This window comes from Phycodurus eques, chromosome 2, assembly GCF_024500275.1.
Source record: "Phycodurus eques isolate BA_2022a chromosome 2, UOR_Pequ_1.1, whole genome shotgun sequence".
NCBI lineage: Eukaryota > Metazoa > Chordata > Actinopteri > Syngnathiformes > Syngnathidae > Phycodurus > Phycodurus eques.
The window spans coordinates 37,760,695-37,774,792 of record NC_084526.1 but is presented as its reverse complement, the minus strand read 5'-3'; the positions used below and the strand labels follow the sequence as shown (position 1 = coordinate 37,774,792).

At 39.7% G+C, this 14,098-nt stretch overlaps 1 protein-coding gene across 1 annotated transcript in view; it reads right to left on the bottom strand.

The window, feature by feature from the left end:
* The window catches only part of cemip (cell migration inducing hyaluronidase 1), a 127,859-nt gene that overhangs the window by 36,810 nt on the left and 76,951 nt on the right, over positions 1 to 14,098 (bottom strand). The window contains exons 9-12 of the mRNA XM_061670568.1: positions 13,511 to 13,632; positions 7,969 to 8,116; positions 6,994 to 7,185; positions 3,359 to 3,528 (exon numbers count right to left, since the gene is read on the bottom strand). Coding sequence (XP_061526552.1) covers positions 3,359 to 3,528; positions 6,994 to 7,185; positions 7,969 to 8,116; positions 13,511 to 13,632 — 632 coding nt within the window. The remainder of the gene's footprint in view (positions 1 to 3,358; positions 3,529 to 6,993; positions 7,186 to 7,968; positions 8,117 to 13,510; positions 13,633 to 14,098) is intronic.

Here is a 14,098-nt window from a genome sequence, read left to right as displayed (position 1 = left end):
TTAAACTGTTTTCATACTATGAAGGAATAAAGATTAATTGAACCTGAATAAATGTTTAAATATTGATTACGACGTTTATTACTTATTATTACACACTACCATCTACAGCCATGTTTAATGTTAATGTTAACTATGATTAAAAAAAACTGCTCATAGATAGATTGTTGAGTTGATGTTGCTTGTTTGTTTTTGGTCACTTAGTACCCAAATGGGCGGCACGGTGGGCGACTGGTTAGAGCGTCAGCCTCACAGTTCTGAGGACCCGGGTTCAATCCCCGGCCCCGACTGTGTGGAGTTTGCATGTTCTCCCCGTGCCTGCGTGGGTTTTCTCCGGGCACGCCGGTTTCCTCCCACATCCCAAAAACATGCATCAATTGGAGACTCTAAATTGCCTGTAGGTGTGACTGTGAGTGCGAATGGTTGTTTGTTTGTATGTGCTCTGCGATTGGCTGGCAACCAGTTCAGGGTGTACCCCGCCTCCTGCCCAATGACAGCTGGGATAGGCTCCAGCATGCCCGCGACCCTAGTGAGGAGAAGCGGCTCAGAAAATGGATGGCTGGATGGATGGATAGTACCCAAATGCATTTGGTTTCTTATCACATGGGGAAAAAGAGAAGTAGAAACTAGAACACATTCTTACAATGCTACAATTTCAAATGAACGTTGCTACAAGTACAACAGTTAGTATGCTGATACAGTATATAGCGCTGAGGCAGACTGGTGAGCATTTTCATTCTTCCCTGTGGTCAGTTATTATTTAGAAAGAGGATAGCTCAAATACATACGTACATTTAGGGGACCCCGATTTAACGGACCCGGATTTCACGGATATTGGGAGTAATGGACCGTCTGGACAGTATATGTGTCCAAAAATAGTTTCTAGTTATCACTTAAACCAGCGTTGACAAAGTGTGGTACTTCCAGAATTGGCCGTTGTTGTTGACTGGCGCTGTGGCGCCATAAAGGCAGAGACACACACACGCATTTCCGGTTCACAGATATACAATCTGACTAGATCCAGCCAACAAGAGTAGCCTGTGCCAACATGGTGGCCATTTTGAATGTGGCGATATTTCCAGGCGATGCATTGATGTGGCGGCCATGATGGCCACCTATTGTCGCATACAGCTCTGTGCAAAGAGAGAGAGAGAACATGGCTGTGGTGTTAACTTAAAGAGGAATATGACACAAAAGTCATTGGTGTTATGTTCTTAAGTTGATGTTGCTGTTCATTTGGTTTCATTGTCTTTCAGTTACCTTGGTGATCGTTGTTGGGCAGAGCCAGCTGAGACGCACCTGCAAACTATTGCAATCTGTAGGGTTTATAGCCCAGCAGGAGTGGAAAGGAGTTGTCAAATTATTTACCACTCCTGTATACTGCCATTGCCCAGTTTGTATTCCGAGTATTCCCTTTTTTTTTTTTCTTTCTTTTTTTTTGTGTGTGTCCTGTTCGGCTGGTAAGTCAGAATCAGAATCAGAATCATCTTTATTTGCCAAGTATGTCCAAAAAACACACAAGGAACCGGTAGTTGGAGCCGCTCTAGTACGACAACAGACAGTCAATTGACAGAGAAAACTTTTGAGACATAAAGACATTGACAAAAAAAACTGTCACTGAGCAGTAAAGGGTTGCTAGTTCTGACGGAGGATCTATATCCCTTTTATGCTGGAACAGTTTTGCTGTGTCACATTCTAGTTTTGAGCTGCCGCTTTGGTTTCTTAGTATTATAATAGATATTTATTGAGAATCAGAGTCGCTGAGTCGAACAGAACAAGCTTTCAAGAGGGGAGTGAGAAAAGAAGACAACAAAAGACAAAGCACTAACTGTAAACAAGATGAGAAAAGTAAATCCTTATATATCTAGAACAATGACATATTAAATATCAGTGTTGTATGGGGCAGTAGTGCTAAACCTTGTGAGGGAAGGACAGGACAAGATAGGACAGGACAAGGACAAGGACAGGAGAGGAAGCATGCAAGACAAGGATCGCGAACCCGGCTGTACAACTGAAGTGTGGTGGGAGTGGCTATGTAAATTGTAAACGTCTATAGGACCGCAGTGTGATTGAGGGGATACCCAAGCAATTGGCATATTCATGAGTTATTTGACGCAATAAGTGAGTGGCCCCACACCCAGCGAAAAAGTCCCAGGGGTGTGTGTATGTGGACACATGAACGTGAATTGACACCGTTTCGCATGCACAAAGACTGAGAGAAGTGTCCTGGAATTGCTGTGCCTGTCCGTGACCTTCGATCCCTCAGGCGGCACTGCATCAACAAACGACATCAATATGTAAAGGATATCACCACATAGGCTCAGGAACACTTCAGAAAACCAATGTCAGTAAATACAGTTCGGTACTAAATCCGTAAGTGCAACTTGAAACTCTACTATGCAAAGCAAAAGCCATTTATCAACAACACCCAGAAACGTCGCTGGCTTCTCTGGGCCCAAGCTCATCTAAGATGGAAAGATGCAAAGTGGAAAAGTGTTCTGTGGTCCGACGAGTCCACATTTCAAATAGTTTTTGGAAATTGTGGATGTTGTGTCTCCGGGCCAAAGAGGAAAAGAACCATATGGACTGTTATGGACGCAGAGTTCAAAAGCCAGCATCTGTGATGCTATGGGGCTGTGTTAGTGCCAATGGCATGGGTAACTTACACATCTGTGAAGGCACCATTAATGCTGAAATGTACATACAGGTTTTGGAGAAACAAGTGCTGCCATCCAACGTCTTTTTCACTGACGCCCCTGCTTATTTCAGCAAGACAATGCCAAACCACATTCTGCACGTGTTACAACAGCGTGGCTTCGTAGTAAAAGAGTGCGGGTACTAGACTGGCCTGCCTGCAGTCCAGACCTGTCTCCCATTGAAAATGTGTGGCGCATTATGAAGCCTAAACTACGACAACAGAGACCCCGGACTGTTGAACAGCTGAAGCTGAACATCAAGCAAACGTGGGAAAGAATTCCACCTACAAAGCTTCAACAATTAGTGTCCTCAGTTCCCAAACGTTTATTGAATGTTGTTCAAAGAAAAGGTGATGTAACACAGTGGTAAACATGACCCTGTCCCAGCTTTTTTGGAATGTGTAGCAGCCATAAAATTCCAAGTTAATGATTATTTGCTAAAAAATAATAAAGTTTATCAGTTTGAACATGAAATATCTTGTCTTTGTAGTGCATTCGATGAAATATAGGTTCAACATTATTTGCAAATCATTGTATTCTGTTTTTATGTTTAACACAACGTCCCAACTTCATTGGAATTGGGGTTGTACTTACTATAACAATAAAATCTCTTTTTATCCAGTATTTAACAGCTATCAGTAAAAATGTTAATGCCAAGATTGTACCTTCAAATGCCCTCCAAAGGTGTCAAAGTCAAAGAATTTGCAGGCTTCATTGCCATAACAGCTGGTCTCCATCTCACCACGGACTAGGATGTTACGACTCAGCAGGCCAACCTCAGCTCTCATATCCACCCCATCCACCTCTTCACCCATGTGAATGAACTCAGCTTTACCTGTAAACACACACACATACAGAGCCGGGCTTCTATAACTGCGGAGGACATTGTATTCACCTAAATGTGCTGTCTGAATGCTTACATCTATAGGTGGTTAGTTATTTAAAGGAAGTATGTGTCTTAATGGTCCATATTTCACGAACAATTTGATTTCATGTATTTTTTGCTCGAAAAATGAAATTGGCTATTATTTCCAATAATGTCAATCCATTTTGGAGCAATTGTTAAATAACTACATGATGCAATTTCTGGAAAAATGGTGTGTGAATACTGAAATAATTAAGGCAATCATATAGAAACATGATAGAATGATAATGAATAATGTTGAATGGTATGAAATTACTTAGAATGAGCTGAACAGTTTGAAGTTGGAATGGTTTGAATTGGTAAAAAAAAAAGAGAAAACTCGAGATTATGTAAAAAAAAAAAAAAATATGAATTTGGGGCTTCCATTTGAAAAAAAATTGGTAATTTTTTTGAATGTAAATACTAAATAGGTGTGACTGCCTGGCGACCGCCCCCGCCTCTCGCCCAAAGATAGCTCGGATAGCACACCTGCGACCCTAGTGAGGATAAGCGGTACAGAAAATGGATGGATGGATGGATGGATGGATGGATGGGTAGTAAATAAGATTGCTTGAATGATATGAACATTTTGAAGTTGGAATGGTTTGAATCGGTGAAGAAATGTTGAATGGCTAGGGAATAATGTACAATCTATCGGGCCGATTGTTATGATATTTTCAAAGGTGTAAGTAGGCATAAATAGAAATGTCCACATACATTTTGGTGGTGATTAGTGATAATGTACTGACATTAGGCTACATTGGGCTTTTGGCCTTATGACAGCCACCTGTACCCATCAAAGTCCGTGGTTGGCCGAGCCCCATGACCGTACAAAAAGCCTTTCATATGTCAGAAAATCAAACTGCCTGTTTAACGTCATTTTCCAAAACTATTTAATCAAAGTCGGTATTGTGATACCAGTTGTGCACCGTGACAGTCAGCAGTGCCCATTAAAGTCTTCCACTTGTCACACAATGCCACCATGCATCCTACAGAAACACTTTTGTCATCCATCGGGTACTCGTTAATTGTTTTATTATTGTTTATTTCATTAAATACATTTATGACATTTTTGTCAGTAGTCGTTCAAAGTGCCGTATTGGCCGGCCGGTAATGCCGGACGCTGGATTCCCCCCCCCCCCAATATCCGGAACAATATCAGTTATGGCCGTAACCAGTCAGCGTTCAGTAATTTACGTAACAAAATACAGCCGTTCCGTTAACATATGACAGCTCTGTAATATACGTAGTGTGCACAACATCAAGGCACAAGATAGAGCATTCCTAGTAATAATTATAATCATTTTGCAATTGATTTACTAGTGTTGTTTTCAGCATTATTATTAATTCGAGCAATTGCAATGCCTTGATTTTACTGAGGTTAGTACGGAGTCATTGCCATGAATGCAATTGTAGTAATAATTTCTTGAAGGGGGTTAAATAATACAGCACAAATATGCCAATTACGAAATAATCACTGAAACTTTAAGTATTATATCATGAATATATGGGGGCAGTACAGGTTCTGACAGGGCTACCACAACTTGGCTCAAGCGGGCTTAACATCGGACCCTGCTGAAATACTGTCCTACAGCAGTATAAGTACACATAAATAGCTGAGCATAAACGGGAAACAAAATTAGTACATTGCTATGTCCTATGTTGACTTATATATATATTTCATGTTTAAGTCAGCATGAATAGGTCCGTTATGAAACACATGCCTACAGGATACATGCTGCGACTTTCCCTTGGACCTGAGACAGTCCAAACACCTTTCTCTGACTCCAACACAGTACTCCAGGTTGTTCAAATCTGGCCTGCATTGAACTAAATACACACAACCTTGCAAACTCATTCAACATCCACAGACATGCCTTGGTAAAATGTGTAGAATGTGCCATTGCATCAGCTTCTTGAAATATTTATAGACGTCCTTGGAAAAGATTATTTTGAAGGTAGCATATGATGGTCCAAAATCAGTACCACCAACAGCAATTGTTTTTTGAGGGTAACATTCTTTCGTCAGGGGTCTCCCAGCAAAAAGGTGAGGCCTAGTGCGGAACAAAGCATCATTTGCTTCTTGGCCTAAAACAAGAGTTCAAATGTAGCACATCCATGAATCATTTTTTTTATTAGTTTAAAGACCAAAAACAAACTTCAATGGAGAGCTTCTATGAAAAGAAGAAACATAGGCTCTGTGACCCCCCCCCCTCAAAAAAAATATTGAACATACCAATAGTCTTTATCACAAAAGGGGATTAGTTTATAGTTAGTAGGCAGTCTCCAATGTCTAATGTTATAAATATAAACTATGACAATAAATACTGTCAAATTTGTGAAAATTGTTTTAATGTACAGTTTTGAAAATCTGTCATTGGCTCGTGACCAGTCAGTCCCAGCTGTACTCCGTCTCTCGACCCAAATCAGCTGGGATAGGCTACCGCAAACCAAATGAGGAATTGAAAATTAATGGATGGATGATATCAAATATCTTACTAAATAGCTGGTCAAGATCACGGTCAGAGCAAAAGCATTACTTTGGGGGTGGCAGTCAGTCGCACTTTCTGTTGGCATTAGGCTGATGAATCAGAGGGTCTCTTCTTAATGGATCAAAATATGGAAAATGTTGGACCAACTGCTGCAAAGGTGTCAGTTGACTGCAGAGGTGCTCTTGAGCCATCTGCCTCACCCTAACATCCCTCTCTCCCTTGGTGTATGCCCATAACATCGTTTACAAATAAAGCTTGATCAGATAAAACATGCAACACTTCATAAATTAAGAATCATAATTTACTTTTTTCATTTTAACTGTAAGTCTCAAAAAGAGCAATTAACTCTTTTTTTTTTTTTTTTTTTTTTGCAAGAATACATTGTATGTGTCCCACTAGTATAAACACAGATAATATTCTGATTTAATATTGCATTCATGGAATAAGAATTAAATAAATGAATTCAGCAATTTTCATCCTTCTTAGGGGACAGCCATGTTTGGCAGTATCGCCCTCTGCCTTTGACCGAAATTAACGTCACTACAGCTAACTAGCATAACTATGGGTTGACGTGATGGTTTGAACATTTTTGCAAGCTTTTGTTCACACCACCATGTCATCAACGCTCATTATCACAGCGTACACGAGAGGTCTGCTACCTATTTTTTATATTTTATTTTTGGCCCGTAACGTTACCAGTGCAAGTGTGAGAGACATTGTGACGTTAATTTCAGTCGACAGCAGAGTGGAATATTGCCAAACATGGTGCCCCCTGAGATGGAGGAAAACTGATGAATTACTCTGTTTAATTTTTATTTCACAAATGCAATACCAATCAGAATACAGTTTCTTTTCCACATACTAAGAACATATTCTTGAAAAAAAGATTGTTTAAATTTCTCACCTTTAACTTTGACTTGGTTTGGTGTGCAAGTAGGGCAAGCAATTAGGTCAAACACTTCAGTCTGATGCATGGAGTAGTCAGTGCTGGCCACAACCACTTGGTCCCCAGGTTGCCAACCCAATGGCTGGTCTGCAAGCTCCAGAATTGTGCTGTTGGACAGCATGTTGATGGAAATTGAAGCGTGAGGTCGGACTGCAGGATTGGAGACCGAGAGTCAAACATTTCTGACTCTTATGAAAATGTTAAAATATTGTCATGCCGGCAAAGTTATAGAGTAGAAAACTCATAATGTTATTACACATAAAACTATAAATACTTTTCCTTCTTGTAAGACTTAAAAAAATAAACTCAAACATCTTCAGAAACCTTGAGCAGGCTGTACAGTATGTGTTCTCATGTACTGTGGTTATGATATGTGATATACAGTATACATAAACTGCATGGTATTTAAACAAATGGTTCCACCCAAAGGAAACTGTGACATAAACTGTAATGCGACTGTCCGTTCACTAAGTTTGATCACATTCTGTACCCTAATCTAAAAAAATGTACCACTACAAGTAAATTCGTATGAGCCCTACAGCAGCCCTCAGGGGGGATTTTTAAACTATGAACATTAATTATGCTATAAAGATAAACTACTGTGGTATCAAAATGTGGTTAGAACATTGTCAATGAACTCTGAGCTGTGTGGTTACCATAAGATGTGGCAGCATGGATTTGAGAAGTAGCAGCCTGCCAACACATACTGTGTTTCATTCACTATGTGATGACCAATTACTGTATCTTAAAACTCAGATGTAGATGATTTTTTTGCCTTAGGTACTGTATATTTGAGGCTACATCGTTTTTGTTTTTTTCCCCAAGCAAAGCGGTTATGTCATCTTAAGAGCTTTCTGTACACATACACTTTATTTAAACAAACAAACAAACATAAACAAACAAATAGAAGCATTCTGATAAGAATACAATTACCCAGTTTTCCACACAGGAAGCGAACTCTGTAGTTGCGACAGAGGCCATGAGCTTGGTCTTTGTTGCGGCAGACAAACCCATAATCTTTGTCATTTTTGTGGATTACATCCCCTGTTTGATTAGAAGGTATCCCATCATGGGTTGCAGCCTTGAAAGAAAGAACACCCAAATATAAAGGAGTATTACAGAATTATAATTATTCCCCCGCCTCCCACAAAAAATACATCACACAACTGTCGAAATATCCTCCTTGAAAAAGGTTCCATTTTGTGGTTGTTGATATCTAATTAACTCTTTCAGTCTTTCTGTGAAATTTGAATCAGACCAGCTAATCTACAGGGAAAACTTTAATCGAAACAACTCAAATAATTTGGCATTGAGTCCCTTTTAATAGTGTCAGCAGAGGTGGGAGTAAGTCACATATGTACAAGTCTCAAGTCATAACCTTCAAGTCCCAAGTCAATGTGTGGAAAAAAAAATAAAAAATCAAGCAAGTCGAGACAAGTCATTACTTGGTTTTTGCAAGTTGCAAGTCAAGTCATACAATCTTGCTCCAGTCACATGAGTGGTAATAAAATTATTTTTCACAACCCCCCCCCCCCCGCCCCCACCCCACCCTAAAATCATAACACTAAAAAAAGCATTCACACCTTATAAAAAGTTAAATGAACAACAACTGAGATTATGATCGACTGAATTTATTGCACTGGATTGTTTTAATGTTGTATTTCAAACTCAATTTAACTCAACTTAATTTTTGAATAAACTATCCTGTGTACTTTGTGGCGACAGTCTTATAACTCCCACGGTTCTTAAAAGAACACCATTAAACAAAAGCAGAGACTGTTTTCTGTTGGTGAAATATAGATTTAGAATGAAGGGAATAATACATGTCATAAAAATGTTGCCAGCATTAAAAAACAGGTAATGTGAACAAAATCTGCATTTCTCTTGTCAGAAGTGTGGAATTGAGTCAAATGACTTTGATGACTTTAGACTCGACAAAATGTCAAAAGACTTGCAACTCAACTTGGACCCATTGACTTGAATGGCACAGTCTGTTAGAGGAATTGAGCAAAAAGTCATTCTTTCCCACACTACCTAAAGTAATGGTTTCATTGAAAAAAAATATTAACATAACAATAAGGAAGTTAATTATTGCAACAACAACAAAAAAAAAAATCCACATTGCATTGTGGGAATCTCCTGGCTGACGTCACGTATGCTTGTTTTCGTTAGCAGTAGCAGCTAGCTTTGTGAGTGATCACGCAAATAGTTAACAGGGTGGGCCGACCGTGCACTGTCTGGGCTTTAAGTCTTGTTTAGTTAGTGTAGTGTTTTCAAGAAACAGTCTTGTACTGCATTTCTTTTTTTATTTACTTTGTTTACCAATCGATCAGCACACAGGTCGCATCTATTCGACATGACACTATGTTCTTCTTGACGTAATATTTTTACATAGTGCCCCCTAGTGTGAGCTGGTCAGTCGCAGGGCACATAGACCGTAGAGACCATCATTGAGTGGGAGCCAAACCCACGCTGGCTGCATTGAAGTCAGGCGAATTAACCACTACACCATCAGTAACTGGAAGGAAAACAGTATATTTTAAATAGTTATAAGGAAGACACACAATTGTCAAAAAAAAATAATAATAATTGTCCCGGCATTACCAGATAACTAGCAACCCTTTATTGCTCAGTGACTAATATCGTCAGTGTCTTTATGTCTCAAAAGTGTTCTTAGATTCAGAATCAGAATCATTGCCAAGTATGTCCAAAAAAACACACAAGGAATTTGTCTCCGGTATTTGGAGCCGCTCTAGTAAGACAACAGGCAGTCAATTGACAGTGAAATATGCAGAGTTGAGGGAACTTTATTTTGAAATGCCACATCAGATTTGGATGGGACCTCTTTTGTTGGAGACCTGGGGTGGTGTAGTGTCCCCCGGAACTGCACTGGTGTTGCAATATTTCACACATCTTTTTAAATGAATGTTTTAATTCAGTGGTAGTGACAGTGAAATATGCATATTTCAGGATACTTTTATTTTGAAATGCCACATCAGATTTGGATAGGACCTCTTTTGTTGAAGACCTGGGGGGGTCTAGTTTCCCCCAGAACTGGACTGGTGTTGTGATACCGCATAGATTTTTTCAATCAGGGGTAATGACAACAAAATATGCAGTTTTCAGAGACTTATTTTGAAATACAATATCACATCTTTATCAAACCTCTTTTAGTGGACTCCTTGGTGGTCAGTCACACAGATCTGGACTGATCTTGCAATACCAATGGGACTATTTTGGGGTGGCTGTGGCTCAGTAGGTAGAGCAGGTTCAAATCCCTGCTACGACTGTCCGCATGTCGAAGTGTCCTTGGGCAAGACACTGAACCCTAATTTGCTCCCAGTGGGCCTGGCAGCACCTAGCATGGCAGCAGTCACCCATTGGTTTATGAATGTGTGTCTGAATGTGAGGCTTTGTAAAGCGCTTTTGGCACTGTGATGGTGTAGATAAAGCGCCATATAAGCGCAGTCCATTTACCATTCACACTCACATTCACACCGTCACTGAGTGGGAACTGAACCCACGCTGCCTGCACCAAAGTCAGGGGAGTGTACAACTACACCATCAGTGACTCTTTTTTATAAGATGTCAAATAAAATGCATTTTTAATGCATCTCAAGATTCAAATTAACCTTGCTGGTTGCATTACTGGTTGCGTTATAACTGAAGCATTGACATCACTATTATTTGTTTGGCTTTTATTTTGAAGGTGGGACATGGAGGAAGTCATAATAAATGAAGTTTCCCCCTATACCGTGTTTTGGGACAACAGAAAAATGATATCTCATGAAAACTATCTATCCCTATTTGCTGATGACACAACTCTATACTGCTCCACGTCGACTGTGGAAAATGAATTTTATATATTAAAAAAACTGGTTTGACTAACATATTATCACTGAATTTAAAGAAAGTTGATAGTTTTTGGCGTTAGACAAATCAAACACCCAGTCAAATTCATTGTCAACTCAATCGCAATAGAACGAGTGAATGAAAATACATTTCTTGCAGTAGTAATTGATGCGAACTATGTTGGAAGTCACAAAGATAAAAAAAAAAGTCAAAAGCTATAGATATCCTCTACAAAACCAAGGATGTCCTGAATTAGAAATCATTCTACACATTATTTTACTAATTGTTACTGTCATACCTGCACTATTGTGTGGAGATATGGGGTAACGCCTGCAAAAAAAATAGTCTGTTTTCAAGATACAAAAAACAGCTATACAAATTTTCAATTGATCAAATTATATGGAATCAACCAAACCACTATTTATCAAATTAAACATTCTCAAATTCTATGACCTAGATGAACTCAAAACAGCACAAATAATGTAAAATTCAGAGAGTTGTTCATTATCTTCAGAGAGTTGTTCAGTATCTTTAAAAAATCCAAGACAAGAAGAAACATAAGGCAAAGGTGTATCACGGTTAATCTATAGAACAATTATGAAACAGAATTGAAAAGCTGTGAGTGGCTCGCTGTGTCCAAAAAGAGGTTAAAAAATGTCGTCTTAAAAAATATATATTACTCAGGTATACACATGAGATACTGCAGAAATGTTGAAACTTCTGGATGTGTTAGCTTGAGTGTGATGAAAATATATGTATAATCATATGTTCGAGTACAAGGGTTAAATGATAATGGGGCATGCTTTTTGTTTTGTTTTCTCTTCTTTTGGTATATATCATGGTATACGAATAATCTATTGAGTATTCACATGATATGACTTCTTCCTACTCTTTGAACATGTTACCTGAGCTGAACGACAACATCTACTGTATTGATGTTTCTTTCTTTTCAATGTACTTTTGTTATTATGTATGACTGTTATGTTTTTATGTTCAATTTCTGCAGGAGGCTAAAAAAAACTGCTCCCTTTTCAGCCAGAAATACACTTTAAAGCGCTCTTCATGGAACTGTAGCTCACGAACAAGCTTGCTGAGCCTGCTGTGAAATTAGTATAGGATACACCCAGTCCCTTTTTTTATTTTATTTTTATTTATTTTTTTGCTGCTGCGTCACCTGCTCCTCCTTAAAATAAGCAAAACCAGGGCTTTCTTTTGCAACAATGACAAATACATATTGCAGAGTTGTGGTCTACTCAGTGGGGAAAGCCTCCCAACTTCCTTGTATGCTGCTACGTTAGCACTTGTAAATTTGGGCATGGTCGGCATTGGTTGCAGCGGGGTGCCGTTGTCCTTGCGCACTCCCACACGGATCTTACACACTGAGCAAGTTCGAAAAGGCCTTTATCCAGATCATTACCAAAATGGACTGAAATATTATTGGTTGTTCCTTCACAAACCATTCCTCTACAAGATTTTGTGGACATTGGTTTTCTATTCATTTGTGTTCACCTATGTGTCGGATTATGTACTGTGTCACATTGACTGCTGTGAAAATGGGTCGTTAGAAAAACAAAGCAAGTGTTGATTTAATACTTTTGTACAGTATTATATAAGAGCTTCTGTGAGACGGGCACTTTGCAAAGCTCTGAAAGAGCTTGACCAATTTACAGTTCATACTGTATGTTGTATTTGTAATGCAGGAATATAACCGAGACCAGCTTGTTTTTATAGTTATCTTCTTCTTCATGGTAATGCCATAGGCGTTGGATACAAAGTGGAAAGACTTGGCACAACTGCTTATCTTTGAGGAGGGCACACAGCTGTTGTTAAATGGTGCCAGGCTGAACCCATGTTTACTTGTTGCAACTGTGTCATGTCCCACTAGGACTGTAATGGCGAATTGGTATAGTGCTGAAAACTGTCTGACAAGAGGGACCAACTTTACCTTCAACTGAGAACACAAAACTGGAACCTCAAATATTCCAACTGACGTTCCCTTGGATATGGAAGCCTATTTCTGCCACTGGCTCTGACCTGTGTTTCTTCTTGTTTTCCTTAGGGGGCATGGTGAGCTGGGTGGAGTGAGCAAGGAGGCACACACCTGGGAGAATATGGCAATCAGCTCCCAGTCAGCTCCCAGTCTTAAGCACTTCGTGCACACCCGGAAGTCGCCAGATCATTCCTCTAGTCTAGTTCCTTTGTTTGTATCAGTTTGTATCCTGTCTTCCTCCATTTTTACTTTGTACTTCTTCCTGTAGGATTTGGTTTGGTTTTTTCCCCCGGGTTCCTGTGAGTTTTGGCATCTTTATGGTGAGCCTCCAAGCTCCCTCTTCACATCACCGTAAGCCTCATGGCTAGTCTTCGCTTTTTGTTGTGGTGCTTTTGTTTTCTTTTGCCGTACACTATTGTTTTCCATTAGTCTTTTCCTACCCGTTGGGTAGCATTTTGTTACCCAGTTTTTGTTCTTGTGTTATGTGTTACTTTATTTTTCATTTAATAAAGACTGTTGATTTATCCATACGCTCTGTTACTGCTTTGGGGTCGACGTTACAAATTGCAACAAGGCATGTTCTATAATGAATAAATATTAACTGTGCATATTGTATGCATGTATGCGATTTACCTGAATGTCCAGTGGAGTGTTACACAGACGGTCCGGATAGGCCTGATGCAGATCTGTTAACTTCTCCCAGTCACCAGATCCCCTCTCATCATCCCTGTCAAACCATTCTGTCCACTCAGCCTCTGTGGGACAAAGTGAGGTTGAATGTCAAATTTATGTCAACTTCTTGACCTGGCATCCATTTTTGAAAATACCATCTTAAAGACTGCATTCCTGGAAAATTCGTCCACCAGAGTAAAGTAGAGCTGAATTTATTTGTCTGTCTCTTTCAAATGGAACTCACAGAAGCGGGACATTGCAATGTCTGAAGTGCGCCTTCACATAGCTGATGTGGGTTGCCCTATTTAACATAATTATATGTGGGGCAATGTCAGCGCGACAGCAACAATTGATTTGAACAACTACTGGCTTGGACAATGAGTCTTGGGTGTTCAACTTCATGCTCTGGTCGCGGCAGAAGGCAAGCAAATCCCGGGGTCGGCTTCAACCGGCCATCCCGAAATGGTAATTTACACACAGGACAGCAAGCCAGGAAAAAGCCAGGAAAATGTCATCTTCTTTGATGGCTGGTGTGAAAGAGGCCGCTGA